Raw genomic sequence first — 26,487 nt, 5'->3', positions numbered from 1 at the left:
GATTGAAATCCCCTCCCAACACCAAAACCCCAAGTGGCAGGCCTAAAAGCAGGGTACCCAGGTCACGCAGCGTTGAACGCTGTAATCCAGGGGGGGGGCGGGCATATACAGAAACAACATTAACAACACTCCCCTCCCAGGAGTCCGAGACCGCGGCGTATCTACCCTGGGGATCAGTCCAGGTGCTATGAATGTCAAAAGGACAACCCCTTCGAAGCAAGACCCCCACTCCCCTGGATCCCGAGGTAAAACTGGAATGGACCACCATTTTGTACCCTTTCCTGTTCAGGGCGCCACAGGAATTCACAACCAGGTGAGTCTCCTGCAGGAGCACTAAATCAAGCTCATTACGCCTGAGGTATTGCAACACCACTCCCCTCTTTATTTTGTCTCCCAGACCATTACCGTTCCAAGTGGACATGTTGTGTGTCAGACCTCGTGCCATCACGTCGGTTCAATGGGGAACAAATGTGTACGGATATGTATGCATGGCCGTGATCGGCTGAGGCCAGAATCACGCATGTCAGTGGAAGCAGATGCAAGTGTAAGAATGAAGAGGTGGACAGTAATAGAAACCGGTACCACACATAACAAAACCAAACACACCAATCCTCCCATCCCCCCCAAACCACCCCCCACCCTGCCTCCCTGCAAAACAGACCTGAAACCACCCGCCACCCCAAACGTGCAGAGCGCCTGTCGCCCACCAACAACAACTTCGGGGACGTGTACAGCCCCACTTCCCTAAAGCAAAAAACAGTGAAACGAATGCCCACCCCGGCCCCAAAGCCCCAAGCTAGGAAAAAAAAAACAGCGCAGCCCCATTAAACTAGTCAAGAGACAGGAGGTCCTGAAGCCTGTGCATCGAAGTCCTTGTAAACGTAAAATAAGCCTTGCAGGGTCCAAAAATACATTTGGCAGCCCATGAAATTATAACAACAACACAGCCCGTAAAGTGAACAGCTTCCCCATCATAGCCATGCAAACCCAGAAGATATCCAGTAGCATTCAGGCAAGTCCAGTCTTACATGGTCAACCCGGCGGGCCTTGAGAGCTTGCGTCGGAGAGAGGCGAAGATCGAGATTGTTGTCACCACTCGGTAAATTCCCCAGCACTTGGTGTTGATTTGTGGGAGTTCTTGCCCACGGTGCGCCTGCCCTCGAGCCAGTCCCAGGCGTCCTCAGGATGAGTGAAAAACCACAGTTTGCTGTCTGATTCAATTCTAAGTTTCGCAGGGAACAACATGGCGTACTTGATCTCCTGGTCCCTGAGGGCCCGTTTCACCTCCAGGAAACTCTGTCGTTGCTTTTGGAACCTCAGGGTGAAATCCGGGAAAAACGAAACCATGCTATTCTCAACGGTCAATGGGGGGGGGGCCACCCTTGCTGTTTGAAGGATCAAGTCTCGGTCTCGATAGGTGAACACCCGGGCAAGGAGCGGGCGGGGGGGGTGGGGGCCTGGTGTGGGCTTGCCGCCAGGCACACGATGGGCTCGCTCAATCGAGAAACACTTGGAGAGACCCCTAGGCTGTAGACGTTTCAGGATAAGCTCCTCGACGTAGAGATCAGCGGTAGGCCCCTCCGCCTGCTCCGCAATGCCCAGAATGCGGATATTGTTGCGGCGCATTCTACCTTCATAGTCGTCAAGCTGAACTGCGAAGGCCTCCTGAGATGAACGCAGCTCAGCCACCTGCTTCTTGAGGAGGGCGGTGTCAGTGACCAACTCCGTCGTGGTGGTCTCGATGGTCGAGACACGGTCGGCCATTTTTCGCATGTCTTCCCGGATGAGGGCCACCTCTGTTGCGACTGTGTTGATTTTGTGCTCTAAAGAGGTCCACACAGTGGTTATTGCCGCCAGGAGGTCTTTGTTAGTGGGATCCGGATCGCTGTCGGAAGCCACAGCGGCACCCTGCTTGTCCTCATGGCCCCTCTGCCATGCAAACTTTTCCAGCTTGGCATGTGCCGCAATATGCCCACTCCAACCAGTCTCCATGACGCCTCCGCAGCAGGAAGGCCACAAAGGGGCGAGACGCAGGAGCTACCCGCCTCTGCAGGAGACCCCACGCGGCCCGACGGCTGTGGCAACCGCCCCACCGACACCCCCAAGGGCGTAGATCCAGCGACACAACCAGAGATCAGAGAGATGGAGGCTCCGGCGCCGTGGGTAGTTCACCAGGCAAGTGATGAGGCAGTAGTCAGGCCTGGAGAGATCCGCAACAAGCCTGAACCGGGGCAATTCGATAGCCTCCCCACTGCAAGATGGCGGCAGGCAAAGCAGCAACACTAGTTGCTCAACTGGGCCTGGCACCTCCGGCGCCCCCTGTGAGCAACTGCCAAGTCAAAATGGAGGAGCGCGACTCACCGGACTCCTATGCGGGCAGTGGATCCCCACCCACAGGTTCACAGTGTCTGCGGCGGGACATCAGGCATAGTGGCTCAGAGACACCTGGGACTCGCGGCAATGACGTTGAAGGCGTCCCCAAGGCAGAGGAGCGTCGTACTGTCCAGGCACCCTCCGTGATGGCACCACCCGCAGGGAAAGCAGCTGGTGGGGCCCGTAGAGATTTCCCTGTTAGAGAACTAGGATTACATGTAAGAAACCATTCCTTTCCGCCTGTCTAATAATTTGGGAGAAAGCAGTTTGTTGCAGTGCAGTGCAATGCACTGCACTGATCTTTTTTAGAGCTTTTTACCAACAATCTCTTAATGGAATCCTTTACAGTACTTTCTAATTGTATTGCAAGCCGCAGTGCCAGCTTCCTGCAGTTCACTAAAGAGTTGGACTCCTTTCTGCAGATTACATCTATACAGAAATCCGATTTGTTGCCCTTTCTGATCTGTAATTCTTCAAAGATTGTTATACATCAGATGGATAAGAGTCTCTTCTCTGAAGCATGCACTCTTACCTGCTGTGTGCCGAACATTGCTCCCAGGTTTTAATTGGATTTGGAGATGGTCCTTAATGTAGATTTGAGACAAAAAATCTATACCTTGCATTAATAGTGATAGTTGCCTACACTTATAGCACACATTTAATCTTTTCGGAAGCTAGGTATATTTGAAGAAAGGCCAAGATCTTCAACCTTTCTTTCTATATCCAATTTTGGCAGTTTTTTATTTCGTTCTTTTGAACCAGAACATGACTGGAATACATTCCTGTCAGGTGCATCCACCATTCTGTCCTCAGGAACAAAGAAACACGTGAAACTATGGTGAATAGAGGATACTCTATATCAGATAACTTTGTGACTGGCGCTATTGTAGGTTTTATCTTAGCTTCTTCTGAGTTTTTCGTAAAGATAGATTTGTTTTTGGTGCTCCAGCACTAGAGTATAATGGCCTCCGCTGATCTTTCTAGCTATAGAGTCTTGAAAGTCATTTAATTTTGTTTTGTAAATCAAGTTTACTCTTTTATGGTAACTAGGGTGAATACTACCATCAGTATGGATTAGATGCTATTGATCATATGCAGAGGAAACAGACTCCCCTGCTGCTGCTGTGCCTTCATTGATACTGACCCTGCTAGCCTCTGTTGCTCTTTCCCTTCAATGATTCCATTTTCTTTCTCCTTTATCGTTGATTAGCCAATCTCTTACTGATTGTGTTGCTCTCTCTCTCTCTCTCTTTTTTTAATTTTTTTTTAAAGTTTTAACATTTAAGTTTATTCATCAAAAATCCAATGTAATACAAGGCAAGAAAACAGCAAGTACATGAGATACGATACATAGGAATGATAATGAAAATCAAAAAACAATTGAATGAAAAAGCAAAAAGGGAAAAGAAAGGGGGGAGGGGGAGGGTAAATGAAGGAGAGGAGCAAGGGAAAGAAAAACTATTATAATTGTAACACTGTTATAAATTTCAAGAAAACACAGTACACATGAATAATTCCTGTACGTAAAAAAGACAATGTTGTTAATCAAGTTGCAATAAGAAAAATATTAAAGAGAATATTAATAAAAACATTGTTTAAAATAGGCAAAAGACAACAAGTGTATCATGGAGGTTTCCGAACTTCATCAGATGTTTGGACCATTGGAGCGTTTTGTGAGGCAATCTAAGTTAAATATGTAGAGATAGGAAGCCATAAAAGGCCTCTTTTGATAGATACAGAGACATGGGTATTGAAGTTGGTGTCAAGTCTGTGATGAAAGCAAACTGCATTCCACCAGGCTCTAAAGGTAACTTTATCGGCTTGTTTCCAGTTAGACGTTATTAAGTGAAGAGCTACTTCCAATAACAAATCTACCAACTTAAAATTGGAAGGCGATTGGGGCCAATATGGTGATAGAGAGCCTAGAAAGACATTAGAGGGAGAGAAGGGAATTTTTGTTTTACAAATTTTGTTAATTTGAGACCAAACTAATTGCCAAAAACGGTTTAGAGAAGTGCAATGAAAAAGCATATGCTGTAGGTCGGCATTTGTGGAAGAGCAAGACCAACAGGTTGGAGAGGCATCTGTAGTGAAGGAGGCCAATTTTTCGCTAGTAAATAAGAGGCGTTGATAAACATAATAAAGGGTTTGAGAAGTATTAGCAGCTCTGGACGTTTTATGAATTTTGAGCCACAAGTTATCCCAAAGAGGGATTGTCCAACATTCGAGAAGATCTTTTTCCCATGCCAATTCAACCTTTGTTTTGTTCTTATCAGAGTAAAGAGACAGTCATTTATAGAGAGCAGAAGCTGAAGAAGAACTGGATAGTAAGGGATAAAGCCTGGAGCATCTGGAGGAAGGGGAAGGCGTCGTTGGTAAGGAAAGAAGGCATTGGTAAAGTGAAGGATATAAACGATCATATTGAGCTTTACATGAAGGTGGTAAGGAAAATTGTGTCTGAAGATCCGAAAAGGATACAGGGGTATTGTTGAGTACTAATTGTGAAATCCAAAGCAGACCCTTGGTTCTCCAAGACTTCCAGTAAAAGGTACGATTTTTAATCCGTAGTAGATTATTATGCCTAATGGGCTGTTGATTCAACGAGGAAAACGAAGGATAAGAGGATGGTAGTAATGGAGCAAGAAGTTTACGAATATGAGAGATGACTGGAGTTCGAAAAGATGAGATATTTTTGGTAAGGGCTAGAGACTCGTTAAATTGAAAAGGTGATACAAAGTTGTTTTCTATAGTCAACCAAATGGGCGGGGGTGTATTCTGATCAAGAGAAAGCCAACGGGAAAATTGTTTTGATGAGAACGCATAATGATGTTGTTTGAAATCAGGAAATTTAAGACCACCAGAAGATTTGTCCTTCTTTAGAGAGGACAGTGCTATTCGGGGAAGTTTGTTTTTCCAAAGAAATTTCATTAAAAGAGTGTCAATTTTTTAAAAGTAAAATCCAGGAATATGTACAGGAATCATGGAAATAATATATAAAATTATGGGAGAGAGCATCATCTTAATGGAATCTAGTCGTCCCCACCAAGAGAGAAAAAGTGGATGCCAATGATCGATAGAATCAGATAGAGCTTTAATTATGTGGTCAAAATTTAGTTTGAGTGTTTCCGGAATGTTTGAAGAAAACCACAGGCCTAGGTATTTTATCTTAGAGGTTTGCCAAGAGAAACCAGTAGAAATGAAATCTTGTTTAATGCAAAGCTCATTTAGGGGAAGAACTTCACATTTGTCTGAGTTAAGCCGGTGGCTGGATAATTGAGAAAATATATCAACCTGTTGTTAAAAAGACAGAATGGACGTAGAAGGATTAGAACAATATAAAAGAATGTCATGCGCATACACAGACATTTTAACATGGGAGGTATCAAGTTTGAAACCGGTAATTTGAGCATCTTGCCTAATTTTAGTTAAGAAAGGTTCTAAAGCAATTATGAATAAAAGAGGAGAGAGGGGACATCCATGACGTACTCCTCTAAGAAGAGGAAAATAGTCTGAGATTCTACTGTTAACAAAAATAGAAGCTTTAGGACCCGAATACAATAGTGAAATAAAGGTGATTAATTTAGAAGGGAGCCCTATCCATTTGAGTGCTTGGAACATAAAATCCCATCCAATCCTGTCAAATGCTTTCTCTGCATTCAGCGCAATGGCAGCGATAGGATACTCAAGAGAGGAAGCTTTACTAAGGATGTTAAAAAAGACTCTAGAATTATCGGAAGATAGACGACCTTTTACAAAACCTGATTGTTCAGGTCCAATTAGGTTAGGTAAGATGGGGTCAAGGCGAAGAGCAAGAATTTTTGCAAACATTTTATAATCAAGATTGACTAAGGAGATTGGGCGGTGATTTTTACAAAGAGTAGGATCTTTATTATCTTTGGGAATTAAGCAGATCAAGGCTTTCTGAAATGTACCGGAAGAAGCGCCACTTGTAATAAAGGGATTGAAAAGTAATAGAAGATGTGGAAGAAGTAAATTAGCAAATTGCGCATAAAATTCAATCGTAAATCCGTCTGGACCTGGAGCTTTTCCCCTTTTTAGTACTGATACTGCATGAGTAATTTCAGAAAGAGTGATATCCAATTAAAAGAGGAAAAGTCAGTATCGTGAGATGGAAGATGTTCAATAGACTGAAAATAAGTAGAAAGACTAGTTCAAGTTGGTTGTTGTTCAGGAGTATATAAATTCTTATAAAAGGAAACAAACTCGTTTAAAATGTCATTATCCTTAAATAAGGAGATACCAGCATTGTTCCGTATGGACTCTATTTTAGTCCGATCACGTCGTACTTTCAAATAGTTTGCCAGTAACTTCTCCATTTTATTTTGACCTCCATAATAACGAGCACTGCTTTTTAAAAGATAGGAAGAAGCAGCTTCAGTGGATGATTTATTAGACTTGAATTTTGCGTCAATACGTTTTTTTAATGAAGATTCAGAGTTTGAATGATAATAATTGTATTCAAGTTGTTTAATTTCTGTAAGTATTTGAGAAGTTTTAGCTTCAAAAGATTTCTTTTTGCGGGAAACAAAGTTTATAATAAAACCTCTGGCAGCTGCTTTAAAAGAATACCAAATACTGGAGAAAAGTTTGGAACAGAATTGAGGGAAAAGAATTCGGAAGCAAACAAGTTGAATTGGCTTGTAAAGTTAGGATCAGACAACAAAGTATTATTGAATCGCCATCTACGTGTATGCGGAGCAGAGGGTAACAAATCAAAATCAACAAAAACTGGGCCATGATCTGAAATTAAAATGGATCCAATTTCGTAGTGAGAAACTTGTTGGGATAAGGATTTACTAAAAAAAGAGGTAATCTATTCGGGATTGCGAGTGATGTGAGGGGGAGTAAAAGCTATATTCTTGGGTATCAGGGTTACAAAGCCTCCAAATGTCAGCCAAGGATTTGCGTCGTATGGCAGAAGTAAATTGGGAATGCATCTTAGTGTTAGAAAATCTAACAGAAGAGTGTCTATCTAATATAGGGTCAAAAACCTGATTGCAATCCCCTCCAAAAATTATATATTCATCATCCAGCAAGAGAAGCTTCTCAGAAATATGAGTCCAAAAAGTATTATCAACAGTAACTGGTGCATAAGTGTTAAAAAGAACTAAAGGTATTTGATTTATGAGTAGCTTGACTATTATCCAGCGACCTTCCGCATCACATTCTTGATGAATAACTGATACCTGATACTTTATATGAAATAAAATAGATACTCCATTTTTTTTGCCTAGGGCTTGAGAAGAAAGAACATTACCTACCCAACCTCGTTTCAATTTAGATGATTCAGTATCAGATAAGTGTCTCTTGAATTAGAGCTATGTCAGCGTTTAACTTAGCTAAATGGGTTAATATTCGTTGTCTTTTTATAGGATTATTTATTCCCTTAACGTTCCATGTAACAACTAAATGGAACCAGTTAAAATTAACTCTAACAATTATTATGCAAACAGTAAAAAAGTGAAGCACATTACTAAGAGACTGGTAAAATTTAGAACAAATATGCAACTGATTAGGTTTAACTCGAACAAATATCATGCAAGCAATGAGAAAACTAAATGCGATACTGAAAAAATGATAGATATTAAAATAACAGGCAATGAAGTGGGGAATCCAGATTAGAAAGGGAGAAGAAAATGGAAGGAAGAAACTGTCATCAAAAATGGAAGAAAGGGAGAAGAAAAAGAATAAGAAGAGAAAAAGGAGGAAAAGCAAGAAAAGAAAGAGGGAGAGGAAGGAAGAGAACATGGAACAGGAATACAAAACAAATCAAACGCTGTTGGGAAAAGCATAAGAATGTCAAAAAGACTGTCAGGAATCCCCTCCCGCACATGGATTCCCTCCCACGATGCCACTTCCGTGAACCTGGTGCGCTTGGAGGAGAGCGGACTACAACTCCCAGAATGCCCTCCGGCAACAATTGCCTTATGCAACTCAAGAGTTCTGGTTACATAACACCAAGGGTAACGCCTAGTTTTCATGTTATGCAACTCAAGAGTTCTGGTTGCATAACACCAAGGGGAACGCCTAGTTTTCATGTTATGCAACTCAAGAGTTCTGGTTACATAACACCAAGGGTAACGCCTAGTTTTCATGTTATGCAACTCAAGAGTCATGGTTATACAACGCCGAGAGTACTACTTAAGGAGAAGATCACTGGGACTCGGCGCCGGATATTCTGATCTTTGCAGGAGTACCTGGTTGAGGTACACGGACCCGTTGGTGAGTTGAGCGGCGGAAGGAACATTCTAAGGAGCGGAGGAGAGGTGCTGGCGTGTGCTTCCTGCCCGTGTCCTGTCCCGTTCTGAGAGACATATTCAACGTCATTGGGCACAAGTCCCGTTGGTAGAGCCGAAGCTCCCAACGGCCTGACAATTTGGAGAAAACGAGGTTGGTGCGAGCCGAACCTCCCAACCCTCGTTCCTTGGGTAAACACACGCTTATAGCTAAGACGCTATCCAGGAGGTGTTTCCGCGTCTTAGCCATCAACACTCGTAGGAGAACTGGGATAGGTAGAGCGGCTGCTCCCATCCATTCTCTGCGCCACCTTGGGTATCATCACTTAAACCCGGATATAAGAGACGCACACTAGGAGGTGTTCCCAGCGTCTTTGTGTTGTGACAGTACTCTGGGGGATACTGGTAGAGCGGCTGTTCCCAGGTGGTAGAGAGCCCGGCCGGGTGACTCCCACGTGCCCCCCCCGTAGATTCCACAACCTTGGAACTACCCTTCACAGCGGTCGAGTGGCATTGTCGGCCACTGCTTAGCACTGTGCCCTCCGTTGGAGCATACCGGGTCCGGTGTGCATGCAGAGGACGGTTAGAAGAGCTGTGAAGGGGTATCGTACTTTAACTGGTGATTCCAGTACCGGTATTCTTTGTTGTCTGTAGTTGTTTATCTGTTTATTAAATCATCCTTAAACCTCCATTTCTCTGGTCCGTCGTCTGTTTGTCCCAACCCCGAGAAAGCCAGGACGTTACAAAGACATACCACAAGAAAACAATGAGAGTGGGGATGGAGGAACCACATAAGGGAAATAACATACCGAACGGAAGACTCCAAGAGGACGTGGCAAAGGGAGAACAGCCTCCGGGCATAGGACGAAGAAGTCATACATCAAAAGGATCACAAAACCGCACCTGATAGGAAAGAAAGAAAAAACATTAGAAGGATACTTCAAGACATAACCAAGAACAGCAAAAAGGAGGATAAAAATAGACAATGATAGACAAAGTGTAATGAGACAATCCACTCAATTATAATCGGGAAGTGTTCATAGATCCATCTCTGCAGGAATTGAGGAAATGTTGAAGAAGCATAGGATCTTCATAATTTGTCGTTTTACTATTGTAAGTCACTTTAAAGAGACAAGGATGAAACAGTCCATATCGTGCATTCAGGGCACGGAGAGCAGGTCTCATGTCCAAAAAATTGTTTGCGACGATCTGCAATGGCTTTAGCGTAATCCTGAGCAAAAAAGAGATTGGAACCATTCCAGGTGATTTTCCCCTTCTGTTTGACAGCTTGAATGACTTTAATCAAATCAGTATACTCTAGGAAGTACAAGATAACACCCCTAGGTTTCGTCGAAGAGGAAGAGAAGTTGGCAGAGCGAGAGAGTTGACCCAGGCGGTGTGCTTGCTGAATATTCAATGGAGGAGAACTTGGAAGACCAAGAAGTGCTGGCAGGAATGATTGAAAGAAGGATATACGATTAGTACCTTCAAGACCTTCCACAAGGCCATAAATACGTAGGTTATTTTGTCTATTACGATTTTCTAAATTTTCAACCTTTTGCTTAAGAGATTGTATTTCCTTATGCATTCCTGGAACCTGGTCAGAGATTACCTGCACTGAGGTCATTTTCCTTTCAAGGTCCGCAACTTTCTGTTCAGTATGAACCCAATTATCGCCAAGACTCTGAAGACGAGCATTTGTTTCAGCCATGTAGGGTTTAAGAGAGCGTATTTCTTCAAGAAGAAGCTCCATGGAAATGGACGAGGCTGTGGTAGTGGGAGAAGGAGGATTCGTCTTAGCCCGTTTTCCTGAGGTGGAAGGTATTTTAGAGTTAGGTTTTGTGCCTGGGCGAGAAGTATTAGGAGATGAGCCTTTTATTCCAATAGAATCATGAGTTACTTCATCCATATTATCCTGTAAGACACTGAAAGGATTATTTTCCTCCAATGGCACGGAACTGGCATTAATGTGCTGTGTATTACTACGGTTAGAACGAGCCATCGTCACCAAAAATATGAGAGAAGAAAATATTGGTAGATGAGCACAAAGTCCCAAAATGGTGTCTTTAGAGAATACGTCAGCTAATACGTGCCAAAAAATAAAACCTTCAACCATATATGCTCATATAATATCAATGATGAGGAGAAATGAGCAAAAATACAGATTAAGTTGCAGAACACATGGTATAAAACGAACAGGAAGGTAGAGGCAGCAAGCTAAAATGGAGTCCAGGGCTGCAATGTGCTGAGGAGACATGAAAAAGCTCTCCAGATAATCCAGAAATATCCAAATTGCCAAGCGTATTAAAGGTCATTGTGAAATGAGAAGAAACATGGTAGCTATAATTCTCCCAAGGCAGCAAAAGTCATTTTCGGGCAGAAAAGCAAGTAAAATTTACCACGGGACGCACGGGGAGCACAAATGCACAAAATGGCAGCCACAACTGAACAACGAGCCGCGGGCGATAATTACTGCCAAAGAAGCATCGCGCAAGCTCACTCCACGTCTCCGCAAAGCTGCCTATGCATGCAGGAGGATATCCGCCGCTGTCAGGTCCGATTTCACTGTCTTTCAATCACGGTGGGCGCCCGGAGGAGTCCCGTCGCTGTACGCTCTCTCGGAGCTTCCCAGAGCGGCGGCCATTCCCTCGGCGCCTAAGCCACGCCCCCCTCTCTCTCTTTTTTAGCCCTCCCCTACCTGCCACTTTGTTGCCACATCCCTATTCGGTTGTTGCACTCCAGCTCCACTTTCTCCTGTTTCGTATTTTTATCTCTCGCCTCTGCCCCTTCCATTTTTGTTGTTCCTTCCTCGTACTGTCAACTGATTTGTAGGTCTACCTGTCACTCCTTTTGTTTTTGTTTGACTTTCTTCTTATCATTGCTATGGTTACAATTGCATAAGAGATCTAGCTCATATTATAGATCTCTGGGAATTGGCTCTGCAGCCAATTCATTAGGATGAATTTCCAGCAATTGATGGGGCTTCGAATTTTCTTTATTAATATATATAAATGTATTATTAAGCATTTGTCTGCAAATAAACTCTGATATGTGGTATGAATTGACAGTGTGATAATACAGCAAGCATCAATTGTGTTCTCAATTGTGCAGTTTACGTTACATGCTAACTAGTTGAAGTCTGGTAAATGATCCCATAAAGAAACAAATACACCATATTATGACAGATCATATCGGGAGGAGACAACATATTCATTTTTCTCACTTGTCCCCACTGATCAGTCCGTAAGACAAGTACTAGGTAATTACTCATTGTTCTAATCAACAATAAACTAATTGACTCTGTATATTTGAGTTTAGTGTATACTCTCTTCCCTTAATCTGATGGATCCCTCCTTCCATTTTTCCAGCTTGTAGATTGGTTCTAAAAAGGAACCCAACATTTGTGAAAGATGTCTCTTGATCTAATGAATTATATTTCACCCTTAGTTTTACTTGAATAACTTAGACTTTAACACTTAGACTGAATAAGTTAGACTTTAACACAACACGCTATGCGCTGATTGACTCTGCTGGAAGCTTTTTGAAAGACGCTAGTACGCTGTTCTTATCACTGCTGCTTGCGAGGTCATGAACAGGGGGCTCGCTGTAACCTTTTTAATTTCTAATAACTATTTTAAGGTTGTGAAAGAAACAAACTGCTGAGAATAACTTACCCGCACTATAAAAATCTTCACCTCATCTTGCTACTTAGCGGGAATCAAGGAATCCCACACTTCTTCAGCACCATCTTGGGTAGCGCTCTAGTTGTTGACTGGCTGCATTTGCCTTCCTATTTAGGAGGGGCAATGCAAGCGCACATTTACCTTGAATAACTTAGACTTTAACACAACACGCTATGCGCTGATTGACTCTGCTGGAAGCTTTTTGAAAGACACTAGTACGCTGTTCTTATCGTTGCTGCTCGCGAGGTCAGGATCATGGGGCTCGCTGTAACGTTTTTAATTTCTGATAACTGTTTTTAATGTTGTGAAAGAAACAAACTGCTGAGAATAAACTTACCCGCACTATAAATCTTCACCTCATCTCTCTACTTAGTGGGAATCAGGGAATCCCACACTTCTTCAGCGCCATTTTGGGTAGTGCTCTAGTTGTTGGCCGGTTGCATTTGCCTTCCTATTTAGGAGGGGCACTGCAAGCGCGCAGCACGTGCGTGCAGTGGGCGTGACAATGGCGCGCCAGAGGCAAGCCCGTCTGCGCCCGTCCACGCTCCGGCAGCGCCCAGCAACGCTGCCCGTTTCGGCCAAGGCAGGATAAATTATTCCAAAGAACTACTGCTCAGCATCGGTGAGAGGGCCGCTGGGGGGGAACATCAAGTAGTTGTGCCACTGGGCAGTGTTGTATTAACGTGTGGCCTGATTAATAGTAGGTCCCTGAGAAAACACTATCAGGAGGTGTTGAATTTGCTAGAAGACATGGATTTGGATGTTTTATTTCTTACAGAGACCTGGACCACCAATGACTTCTCTGTAGAGTTAGGCTTTGCCTGTCCAGGAGGCTATACGATATTTCACAAACCTAGGGCCTCGGGAAGAGGAGGGGGGGTCGGGGTGATATTCAAAGAAAGATGGAACTTTGCACCTCTACAGGTTGATGAGGTTGCTGGGATTGAGCTATTCGGCTTTTCTCTGCAAGAGATAAAAGGAAGGCTACTAACCGGAATGGTCTGCTATAGTCCTCCAGGTCCAGATACTCAGTACCAAGCATTGTTTGATACCATTGCTGCCCTGACTTTAACACACTCCAGAATGATGCTTCTAGGGGATTTTAACCTATGGGATAACGGGGCCCTAGGGAATCATCTGAGAGACCTGAGGCATACATGCAAGAACTTTAGTTTACACCAGTTAGTACAACAGCCAGCCCATTTAGGAGGACATGTGCTGGATCTCCTGTTTGCAAACCAGACTGAGACGGAGGGGATCGATGTACTGCCTCAAAGCTGGACTGACCATTCATTAATCCATTTCAGGATTATTATGCCCAATCCAGCGAATAACAACAATCGTTCAGTGACCTATCGCAAGGGAAGAGACTGGGCCAAATTATTAAAAAATAGAACAGACCCAATATTCCCGAATCAGACATTTTTTGTTTCTGATGACTCAGTGGACAAGAACTGTCAAACTTACTGTAATCATATTACCAACACTTTGGATTTGTGCGTTCCCATAAAACGAATGAAGAATAGAAGGAAACCTTCAGCTCCCTAGTACAGTGAGGAGCGGAAATTAATTTGAATCACATGTAGACAGGCTGAGAGGAGGTGGCGAAGGTCATACCTAGAGTCAGATAGGAAAGAGCTGAAATTAGTGCAGGCCCAATATAAGGAGACTATTGCCAAGTACAAAGCACTCTTCTATGCTAAATCCATCCTGCATGCGCCTAACAGTACAAAAGCTCTCTTTAATATCATATGGGATCTCTCTAGCCCCGCCTGTATGGGTAATAAAGTGGTTGCATCGCAGAAATTATGCGATGAGATCGCCACTTTCATTGATGAAAAGATCAGCAAAATCGTCGGAGGGTTTGACCCAGGTAATGCTAGTCGCCGGGATGCACTACCTCAGATACTAGCTGAGGAACCCTGAGAAGAAACATCTTTGGAGTACTTTCAGCCTGGTATTAAATAGGCAACGCAGGTCCTCCACCACATCGGCCCTGAGAGATCTTCATTGGCTGCCCATCAAGGAAAGAGTTAGTTTCAAATCCCTATGCATTGTGTTTAGAGCCGTTGCACGGTATGGGCCCTTTATCTATGCAGGAGAGATTTACCTGGTACAAGCCCATAAGACATCTTCGCTCTTCCAGCGCAAACCTGGTAACAACTACCAGATTTAAGAAATCCAGGATGGGAGGCAGGGCATTCGGCACAGCGGCCTCACGCCTCTGGAACGAGCTACCCCAGAGTATTAGACAAGCTAACTCCTTGTTATGCTTTAGAAAGAGTTTGAAAACTTGGCTGTTCCCTAGGACTGAGAGCAGTGCTTTCCACTGATAATCTGGTCCGTTGTTGTTGATGCCATCTGTCGAAGTTACAGTGCCAGGATAAGCTATATAAGCTCGCAATACAATACAATACAATACTTGTTTTGTCCAGTGGTGTTAAATCATTTTGAGTGCATTCAGAAGTGTTTTTTGGGTGACTCAGTGATTGAGTGCAGAATGTTTAGTGCAACATTTTCAAAGCAAAGATGTTAGTTCAGTTAAAGTATATTTTTTGAGTAGATGAGGTGGTAGTTGACTTCGAAACTATGGATTCATTTTATAGGAAATCCAACCTCTAAAATTGTGTGATCCAGGAATCAAATAAAGGTATGTGTATTAAAACAATCGCACCACGAAGTGGCTGCTTTGCGAGGTGTGTTCTGTGCTGTCTGGTTGTTCCCTGCATAATATGCAATTGTCATGTCAGGGAGAGGCCAAGTACTAGTACTTCAGGTTAAAGGTATTAAAACGTTCATGGAGAAAAGGAGGGCAGATTACTTAATTGTGTGCTGGAAAACATACTTGAGAGTTTAAAGCTTTGTTGGAAGGAACATCTTTCAACTGCATACTTTCATGGTCAGAAGTTGGTGTAACTGAATTTAGAAGACTATTATGTGATGTTGGGAATGATAATGCTATTAGAGCAGAGAGGATCTTATTTCTGTAAAGCAGAAACATTTCCATACAGAAAGCCTGTGAAGTCTTGGCATTGAGATGCACAATATCCTTGTTTTAGTTGCTTTCTAGGACCTCTGTGAGACCAATGGGCATGTCTTGGACTTTGCATAATGCCCCCAGATAAGCACTTTCGGAGGCTGGCTGTTACCTAGTTTTGCTTAGGTCTGTTTGGTTTTATTTACTATTCCAATGAAAAATGAATGCAGCTGCATGATGAGTTAGCATTGTCTTTCCGAGGAGCAGTGACTGATTATTTTTATCTATTTTTTTGTAAGTACAAGGGAAACCTTTTGAAGTCAAGGAATTGTTCCTAGAAGACATTTTACGCACAACGGGTTACACAAACAAAGAGATGCTAAAGTACAAAAAGGAAAAACAACGTGGTAAGTATTGTTAAGCAACTACTTTGTCTCCATTTAGAATGTATATACTTATAGTAGTTATTTTTTATTAAGATGACTCAATTGAGAGCTTATAACTCATGTGCTGAGATTTTTAATATAGTATAGTATAGTGTTAAATTACTCTGAAAGGACTTAAGGCGGAAGTGAAGAGTCGAGAATAGTTAAGTACTGAGGCCAAAGTAGCTCTTGCGTCCTGTTAGAAATTCTTGAAGCAAAACTGCTACTCCAGTGATGTCCTGGCTGTAGGTATAGAAGACTCAATGAAATATGGTGATGGTCACTTGCAAAAGAGCGAGGATTTTGGATGTTTCTGAAATTGAAGTGGCCACAGGAGGGTCTAAGGTGTAAAAGCAGAATGGTCCATGGTTTGCTTACACAAACAAGGAAGCAGCGTCCACCTAGCTACTCCCTTTTACAGAATGGTACTGAGGTGTGTCGGTGAAGAAGAACAAAAAGGCCTGTTGGGAATATAAGATTTTACTTTCTCTTTGATGTTGATTGGCCCCTGTTTTTAAAAGGCGCAATCAATTACGCACAGTTTTTAAACAGTATTTTTATCCTATCTGGGATCCAAAGAAGGTCTACTAATATTGGGAACATCCTGGTGCTGGTCCTGGTGCCTGATGTACATACTGCTGGGTTTTGAATCAAAAGTTGCAATAGTCCAATCCTGTATGGCAATACTTATATTAAGAAACTATAACTTGTGGCCAAAGTGAATTTCTGTGTTTTTTTAAAAGTAATATATAATTACCATACGTTAAAACAAACACTGCTGTGAACGGCAGGGGATGGCCGAACCAACCCTTCACATGCACTGAACCCCATACTGCACAGGGCCTTTAGCCGTGCACGGAGGGCTTATGGTGTGTGAGTGGGTGAGGTTTTTTCCCCCCCATTGCGCCTTGGATCCATGGGTCCCATTGAGTTACTGGCGGGATCCACAGATTCCCAATTTGGGCCCCTAAAAAATAATGGGACCCCTCCATATGTCCTATGGGGTCAGGATACCTCTATCCTGTCCCCTTATATGTTTTGACACTTTATTTTTCCCTCCCCCGGGCCAAGCAAAAAACAAAATGGTAGCAGCAACTTTCTTTGCTTTGAAGCCCGGACCCGCAGATCCCTGAGTCTACCCACGGTTCCCCGGCGTGTGGATTCGCAAAGGATTTGCGTCCCTAGATACCCATATTTTTCTTTTTTAATGACTCCAAAGCTTCTGAACAGATTTACACCATATTACAAAAAGCACTCTTTCTGCACCAAGTTCTAGTTTTCTGCCAAATTTGGTATAATTCCGTTCAGCAGTTCGGACTGTAGTCGTGTTAAAAAAATGCCAAATCCCCATAGACATTTCATGGGGAAAAGTGTTATAGGACTCCCCCTTTTTCTCGGCGCTCTTGACGGATCAGCCTGAAAGCTTTAATGCAGAACTAGGCAAAGAAGGGCCCGTTTTTGAAAACTTTCATGAAGTTTCATGAAGATTCATCAAACGGCACCAGGCACCAATGTTATTAACAAAACTAAAATTTTGGTTTGTGGGAAAGATTGGATCTCACTATAATATATGTATATATATTTATATATATATATATATATATATATGTGTGTGTGTGTGTGTGTGTGTATATATAATATATATTAAAATTAATAACTTTGCAAAAGGGAAAGATGCCAAGATATACTTGAATCGGTTTGTAACCTGCTGGTAATAGAGCTATATCAGGATGCAAAGCCTCTTGCAGCTGAGTTTCTATCAAAAATAGGATGTCAACCTTATGACCTATAATAAACTCATTCTCTTTAGCCAGAGAGCGTATAAGTAGAGCACAATGTAGATTATTTTCTGTGGTTTAAAGAACGGTCTTCTTACCATTAGCAGTTTACACAGCTCATAGAGCACTTCTTTTTTCAAGTGTGTGATGAATTAAAGAAAAGAATTTAATCCCAAGAGAATACAATGCACCCTTCCTGAAGTTGCGAACAGGCAGTAAGGCTCTTGAAAAACACTGTGCGTGGAAAGGCACAGATAGGCTTGCTGTTGGCACAGTCGTGCATCAGTTCTGCTTTAATGGGTCAAAAATTCTCCTGCGCATGTTCAATTAGGTCTTCAAACACTTGCCTAATGAGTTGTAGAAATGAATGAAGGCGATACGAAATGACTGCCTCACTAATGGAAAAAAAAAAAAATGCATTCGCAACCTGAAAGAAGACCGCATGTAACAGCTCCCAAATTTTTTTTTTTTAAAACACACATGACAAATGCAGCAGTAGTTGCAAAACAGGTTTTATTTTTCCTTTACTCAATTCGATAAAACTGATTTTAATATTAGCCATTGCTTTGGGCAAGACTGGAGCTATTGGGCATATGACTTGCACTTCTGCGAATTATAAAGATACTCTACTCCAAATCAAAGGACCAAATTACCATTGGCACACAAATCAAACTTTCAAAGCCTACGTAGTCTCAAGCAAGACAATATTATGACTGTTGATATTTAACTTATACACCAATAACATCTATCCCCATATCTACAAAAAGCCTCTCAAAATGTTACTAGGATCCATGGAATTAAGATTCCCCATTCACCTATATGCCAACAACCTCCTTTTTGGCATTACACAAAGTAGCCTTTAAAAGTAATTAGCACAATGTATCTATGGCCATGATCTGGACCCTCTCGAAAAGGCTGCCTCCCAAATCTCTAACTTTGTAAAACCAACCGTTGTCAAAGACAAGTCATTTCATTACATAAAAGTAACTGTGTCTGACACTCTACGCTGGACGAACTGGTTCAGAGATTCACTAGGAGGGCTGATGAAGCCTCCAAACTCTGCTAATAATTAGCATTAAAAAAAAAAAGTTTCATGATATCTCAGTTTCTAGTTACAATCATGGGTAGAGGTATTCCCTGCTATGAATTTGAGACCCTAAGTGCAGACATCGAATGCTCAGTGGTACACTGCTTAGAGAGGCGACTGTAGAAAGAAATGATTATCTTCCATCAATCCACAACAGCATCATAAGAAGCAGACATAGGCTGTATTTCCATTGAAGACAGAGTGGACTGCACCCTGCTTATTTATACTATCAAGCGCAAATTCAGCAAGTATCAGTCACTTCATTGTCAAAACATGGAAAGTGGCACAGAACTTCAAAAATCCAATCACGCTGTACTTCTAGAAAGCGTTCTCAAACTTGAACTTGAAAAAATCCTGCAAATCTTATTCAGCACAAGGTTCATCAGATAAACAGAGCACAACTGTTGTTCAAAGAGAGGGTTCATAATATTGCTGACATTGAACCAAGGAAAAGCATAATTTGGCCTAAATGTTTTAAGCACCAACAATGACCAGAACCTACTCCAGAAGAAACATCACTTTAACGCCTAAAAGATTGTTCTTAATAGCCCCCTCTTCCTCTCAATACTCTCATAACTAAAATATCACAGTCAAAGTTGCCAGCCTATCTGTGATGTACATAAAATAAAAAACAACAGATCTTTTCATTTCTGGCAGCGCAAGCATAGACCACACTTGCTACATCTCACTCATGATTAGCTTTGTTTTAGGAAAGCTCTTGAATCTTGGCAGTTCCCACTCTAATTTAAATTCTATTCTATTACCCACCAAATATTTGGCCCAAGGGCACCCTTGGGGATAGCAGTCAATTCAAGAAATTCACTAACATAATATAACTCTTGATGGATACTTCTATCTGCAAAGTCCTCACCGTTTGGATCCCCCCAGGTCCCATATTGGATCCATAAATTTGAATTAGCTCTCATTGAACAGTAAGTGGCATCCGGCTCCATCTGAGCTTCAGGTACTACCCTGGACATGACTTCATGGAGCGATATAGCGCCATCATGGCACCCTGAAGCCTCTTCCCTTTTTTCCAGGCCTCTCTTCCTGGATCTATCTCAGCTCTCTCTGTAACAATATCTATGAAAAGTAGTTTTTGCTCTGTGTTAGGTAAGATGTTCACCTTAAAAAGTCACGTTTCAGATCTTGTTCTTCCTGCCATAGACTGATGTCCATTTTGGACCCTGAAGACGCCTGTCTGTTTTGGTTCGAGCCCAAACATGATTTGAGGTCATGCACCTAATGTGACATAAAGGACCGGGCGTGCAACTAACTTCGGACTCAGCATTGATCAAGTTTCAGGTCCCGCTTGAAGTCCAGATCTTCCCCCTTCAAAGTCATTGAATACAAGCACACACTACCAGTACATGTGTAGGTTCACAACATTGCCAAATCATTCACTTGTCTTAGTTCTGTAAAACACCCTATTGCTGAATGTTAGTCGACTGCCAGTGCTCAATTTTATCGAGTGACCTGTTGAAAAAGTTTGATTCAGTACATGTTGTGGCAGCCAGATGTTTCTTTGACATAGAATTTTCAGTTTCTTTATTGGTTCAAAGTTGATGTTTCTACTAGTAATTCTGCACATATCAAAAGTGGTACCTCATGGCATATGTAGATTATGTGGAACAAATGAGAAAAATGTGCTGAAAGATATTTATTAGCTTGAAAGGGTTGCTCATGCAGAATCTATTCTTCCAGTTCTTCCCTAAATGCAACCGCAAGCTCCTGTGTTCAGATCAGCAAAGGTTCAGTAATCTCTGACTCACGAGGGTCCTTCAGGAGGAAGCAGACAATCTGGTATCTAACAAAATGGTGATGGGCACACTATCGGATACTGCACAGAGGCTTCCTAGAGCAATAGACTTTGTTGGGTGTTGAAAATGTAGGGGAACCAATTTGGATGGAGAAAAGGGAGGGCCCACCAATACTCTGGGAACCCAGTCAGAGCAGAATTAAGAGTATATGTGTGTTGTCTAATGACTGGCTTCAGGGATAATGCTTCTCCAGGGTCCCAAGTGATATCCACATAGAGGACAATGACGTCACCTTAGATTTTGCTGTCAGCTCCTTCCTTAACATCGATAAACATGAGCCTCAGCCCCAGGGTAAGAAACAATGTCGTGAGGACCATGAATGAAGCCCTGATCTGCCTCCAAAAAGCCTCTGTAGTAGGCACTGATACTGTTCCATAGATATCTCAGCACCGAAAGGCAGTCTTGACATCACAGATGCCTCAAAAGCAAGACCTCATCCATCATCATCGAGAGACACGTTTTCGCTCCCTGAGAACATTGACTGTTGGTATCGGAACAAAAGTTGACTCAGAAGTTGGCCTCAAACCCAACACCTCCGAGTGAATCAAGACTACCAGATAGCTAACATGAGTAGCCTGATGTGAGGAAAAGGAGAATCTACACAGACTCTGTGACAGGCATATTCGATCTTGTCAACTACCTTCTGCACCAACAGGTTCCACGCCAGCAAATGGCAACATACATTCTAGGAGGCAATTTTTTTGAAGATCTCAGGACATTTCTTATCCCTAAGAACACCTGTCATAGGGCACCAAAGTCCCCATCACCACTGTCACCCACACAGTCCACGCCTCCTCCTCGCTTTGCTCACACCGACTTAGAATCTGACTGGGGGTATGGATCTTGCTCACCACTGTGGACAGATAATTCCAACAGACAATGCAGACAACCCTTGGCATGATTATAAACTCAATTCCCAATCTGACCCATCTTGAGAACAGTACCCATTAAAGTTTGTTTCACCCGACAATACCACTTCCTACAACTATGCCATCTAGTGTAAGGCAGACCAGTATAAAGCGAAACTACATGTAGAGGAAGGACATACTCATGAAAATACTCACTGAAATGGACCAGTCTGTGCAATATCTACCAGGATGAAAATGTATGTTGACTTTATCTGACCATAATGCATTAATTGTCGAGTGCTCCTGGCCTCGAATTAGGAAGCCCCCCAGGCAGTGGTCTTTCGAAAGGAAGCTTCTGTTTGATGAGGCCTACCAGGCACATATAAGAAAATGGTTAATAGAGTTTCTTGATATTAATAGAGGTACAGCCTCTGATCAGGTGGTATGGGACGCTTTAAAGGCTGCAGTTCGCGGAGAGACTAAAAGTTTCTCTTCATTTCGTTGGAAGCAAGAGCAAGAGCAATTGAATTGCCGTATGGAGGAGCTTAGATTAGCAGAATTAGAACTAGCCTCTAAAATTAAAAATGCCTGTGATGTAGATCAGGCCCAGCAAGCTGTAGCTATATTAAAATCTAAATTTTTGGAGTCTTTCGGCGTGGACTTAGCTACTAAGTATTTACAATATCGTACCATGATGTTCGAATTTGGGGAAAATTCCGGAAGGGTATTAGCGAAGAGGCTTAATCAGAAGAGTCGTGTCACGCGAATACAGGATGAAAATGGTATGGTTAAGGATACTCCAGAAGGAGTAAATGGAGTATTTTTAAAATTCTATGCAGAGCTTTACACCAAGGACATAGAGAGCAGCCAGGTAGAATCAGAGATTGGGGACTTTTTATCGAGCCAAAACACTTCTAAGATATCACCTGAACAGAACGAATTATTATCTGCCCCTATCTCATGGGAGGAGGTGGTACTAGCGGTCAAAGCATTGGCCAATGCCCAGACGCTGTGCCTCTCGAGTTCTATAAGATTTTTTTAGCAGAGATTCGGCACGATCTCCTTGCTGTCTTTAGGGCTGCCCAGAAAGGAATGGTCCCTGACTCATGGCGGCAGACTACGATTGTCTTGTTTAAAAAAAAGGTAAGCCAGAGTTGAGCCCATCATCTTTTCGGCCAATTTCTCGTATTAACAGCGATTCCAAAATATTTTCGAAAATATTAGCCTCTAGACTAGTCGAGGTAATAGTCCCATTAGTATCCCTGCGCCAACATGGATTTATCCCTGGCCGTGACACAGCAGACCATGTTCGGCGTGTCATTGCACTATTGGATTGGGCTCAGGCCACGGCTTCTCCCCTCGGGGTGATCCTGTTGGACGCTGAGAAAGCGTTCGACAGGGTCTCCTGGGGGTTCTTGTGGGCCGTGCTCAGGTGGAAGGGCTTTAGTACTGAATTTATCCATGCTGTTCAGGCATTGTACATCTCTCCAGAGGCAGCACTCCGTATTTCGGGCCAGATGACCGATTATTTCAATATTAGCAGGGGGACTCGACAGGGGTGTCCGTGTTCCCCCTTACTGTTCGCCCTATACATTGATCCGTTTCTAAGTAAAATTGAAGGGGATAGGAGTATAGTACCTATAAGAGTTGGCACCACAGAGTATCGAGCCCTTGCCTATGCAGACGACATTGTTGTGTTAACATCGGATGTCTTCTCTGCACTCCAGGTACTTAACGTGTCTGCAGCACAATTTGGCTCAGTGTCTGGGTATAAGTTAAATGTGGCTAAGACCCAGGTTGTTCAAACACCAGATATGTCATACTCTGGGACTTTAATAGTCAGGGAAGCAATGTATCTTGGGGTAAGAATTTCGGCGGCAGTCGACACTATTCCGGATTTAAATATTCTTCCGGTAATAGACACAGTAAATACTAAACTTGAACGATTGGATCATTTACATTTGTCTCTTTACGGCCGATGCAGTGTTCTTAAAATGCTTATATTGCCAAAGTTCTTATATCTCTTTAGGACAATTCCTTTAGTAATATCTCAAAGCAGTCTGGCTAAGGCAGACAGGATCTGCTATAGGTTTCTGTGGGGGTATAAGTGCTCTCGCAGGGCTGCCAAGTGGATGTGCCTTCCTTTGAATCGAGGCGGTTGGGCAGTACCTAATCTGGTGCTATATTATTGGTCTGCAATAGTACAGACTTTGGGAGTGCCGCTTCTAGGTAATAGATTCAAAGTTTCGTTATGTAATCATCCTACTATTTTTGAGATTGGTTTAGGCACTGCGGCCGAGGGCATCCTGGTTAAAATTCTAGAACAGAGTTACTTCAAAAAAACTAGATTCAAGGTAATTAACGCCATGTTCCTAATCTGGCAGCGAATTCGGCGGAAATTGTCTATTCACCAGTTTAACGTATATACCCCTTTTAAAGCATCCCGACTTTTTTCACCCTCCATTTGTCAAGATCTGGTAATGTCTAGATGGCAAGTACAAGGAGTGCAGGTTATCGGAGATTTGGGGGGGGATGGGCAACTGCTATCTTTTTCAGGCTTGAAGGATAAATATCAGCTCTATCCTCATGATTTTTTTAAATACCTTCAGGTTAGAAGTGTTTTGTTTGTACAGCTTGTAGGAAATCCCTCACTATTCGATAAAATAGAGATTTTTGAACTCATTCGGAAGAAAGCCAAAATAGGTATGATATATCAGCATTTACTATCTAGCCTACCGGATGACCTATGTGCACAAGGGTCAAGGTGGGCAGATAAATTAGGGAAGACTGGTATGGATTTAAACCCGGCTTTGGAGTTCGCTAGTAAAGTCTTGGTCTCTGGTAGTCTTCGGACTCAAAGTTATATGTCAATGTTCGATCTTTATTATACACCTGCAAGAATTGCAAAATGGGGTAGTAGAAAAGGGAACCATTGCTCAAGGTGTGGGTTATACGCAGCAAATGCAAGCCATATGTTTTTTTCTTGTCCTAAACTGACTGAATTTATATCAGATATAGAACGTTTTATTAATTCTATGTTAAAGATTCAATGTACCTTGACACCTGAGATGGTGATAATGGGTTATGATGGGGTAGTATCTTTGGGCAATTCATGGCATACGTCTGCGTTTTTGTTCATTGCTATGTCCATGATCCGTTTATGTATAACTTCACAATGGCTTTCTCCCGAAGCCCCGACATTTATTAACTGGAGAACTAGACTGCTTGCTATCCATAAACTTGAATCCTCAGTCTATTCAATAAAGGGTAGGCGGAGGCGGGAGCTTGCTTCTAAGATATGGGCTCCGGTGGAGAAATGGATTAATTAGCTACGTTACCTTTTCTTAATGTTATTGAATATGTCTTTGTATATGAGAAGCAATAACTAGTGTAATTGTATCTTAGACTGAAAGCCATGACTGTATTGTTTGTTTGTGTATTTATGAAAATTCAATAAAAATAGTAAAAAAAATAAATAAAAGAAATAGACCAGTCTGTGCAATATCTACCAGGATGAAAATGTATGTTGAAGTGCTCAGCTGAAATTTCAAATATCCTCTCAAGACCAAGGTTGTTATGTCGAAGGCATGGAAAAAGCATTAAGCAGCACCCGAGAAACCCACTTACAAATGGGGCCATGTGTTACCAGATTAGTTGGTGGTCCATACTGCTCTAAAAAGGGCTTTTGTGCAGTGTACAGTGTCGACCCTCCACCCGACAAGACGAGCAAGCCGAAAAATGCTGCTAGCAAGAGGGTAGTAGTGGGAACTACCACTCAATCGTGCTTAGTCAGCTTGGTCGGACTACTGTCGCAATCTAAAAGATACCCATGGAAGGAGATGGATTAGCTAGTCAAAAACCTTTTGGAGGCCCATGGAAGTTTGGAAAGGAATCTGTCAAGCCGGAAAAATAATTTCCAGTACTTGCACCAGGAGCACCCTGGATGCAGCTGGCACAGCCTCCCATGAAACCAACACCAGCATTTACCGCTGATGACATGCCTGGTTGCAAGTCTCTTGAATTCGAGCAGCAGTCCAGCAACATCTCCTCAGTGTCCCTTTTGATGGAGAGCATCTTTTCAGCCTTCGGGTGGATTACATTTTTTATTTTTTTTTAAAGGGTACTGATGCAGACAAGGCCATGGTGCACTCCAGAACCTCTCTGTGTAGTCAGGGTTGCACATACAACAATGATGATCTGGTGGAACGTCATGGGGCCACTTCACAATGCCCTCTCTGTAGGAGAGTCACTCAGCCAAGTCATACCCCATTGGAATTCTCCAGGGCAACTGCCTTGGTAAGGCCAGACATGCTCAAAGTAAAGGCGCCTCTTCCTCAAAGCAATGACTTTCTACACATTTCCCCTGATCACAACAAAACCTGCTGAGAGCCATTGGGTAAAAATTCCATTGGACAAGTGGATATTATTCATGGTCGCCTATGAATATAGCATGCTACAGCGCATGCTTTTACATCACATGTCATTAGATCGACTTGCACTAGATGGCGCTCCAACATTAGGAATAGTATAATTTACTATTCCAACTCCACCCTGCGCAAAAGTAGGGAAGGTGTTGGAATAGTAAATCATACCATTCCTGGAGCGCCATCTAGAGCAAGTCGATCTAATGACTTGCGATGAAATGGCATCGTGTTGTAACAACGGGTCATTGTAACAACCGCGTTGTTACAGAATATGATGTAACAACCGCGTTGTAAAAATTGTTTCCCTCGCCTATGGGCATTGTCTGTAGTTTCATACTACACCACACCACCACAGCATCAGGCAAGACCACCAAAGTCTGCTGAAGGAAGAATTGCAGATGTTGCATCTAAAGGAAGCAATTGAGACCGTTCCAACAACCCAGCGGGGACAATGCATCTATTACCTGTACTTTCTCATCCATAAGAAAGAAGGAATGCTGTGGCTGGTACTCGACTTCCGACCTCTCAAGCAGTACATCATATCAGAGCATTTCAAGATGACAACCCTACAAGACGTCATTCTACTGCTCTGTGTTAGGAAATACATGGTCACCCTCTATCTCAAGGATACATAGTTCCACATCCGCATTCACCCAGCACACCATTACCTCAAGTTGGTGTTAAGTGAAAAGTATTATCAATTGAACAAGCTACCCTTCAAGATCACAACAGCTCCCTCAGGTGTTCACAAAATGTCTGACAGTGGTTCTATCTTCAGAGCAATGCCATTTATGTCTTTCCATGCCTGGACGATT

At 42.7% G+C, this 26,487-nt stretch overlaps 1 protein-coding gene across 8 annotated transcripts in view; it reads left to right on the top strand.

Annotated features, from left to right (window-relative positions):
• The window catches only part of YTHDC2 (YTH N6-methyladenosine RNA binding protein C2), a 1,174,422-nt gene that overhangs the window by 435,385 nt on the left and 712,550 nt on the right, over positions 1-26,487 (top strand). For all 8 annotated transcript variants that reach the window (XM_085632632.1, XM_085632630.1, XM_085632634.1 and 5 more), the window contains exon 9: positions 15,590-15,697. In XM_085632632.1, coding sequence (XP_085488758.1) covers positions 15,590-15,697 — 108 coding nt within the window. The remainder of the gene's footprint in view (positions 1-15,589; positions 15,698-26,487) is intronic.

This window comes from Triturus cristatus, chromosome 2_1, assembly GCF_964204655.1.
Source record: "Triturus cristatus chromosome 2_1, aTriCri1.1, whole genome shotgun sequence".
In the NCBI taxonomy this organism is placed as follows: Eukaryota; Metazoa; Chordata; class Amphibia; order Caudata; family Salamandridae; genus Triturus; species Triturus cristatus.
Note: the sequence above shows the minus strand (reverse complement) of the source record. Positions and strands in the feature narration are given on the sequence as shown.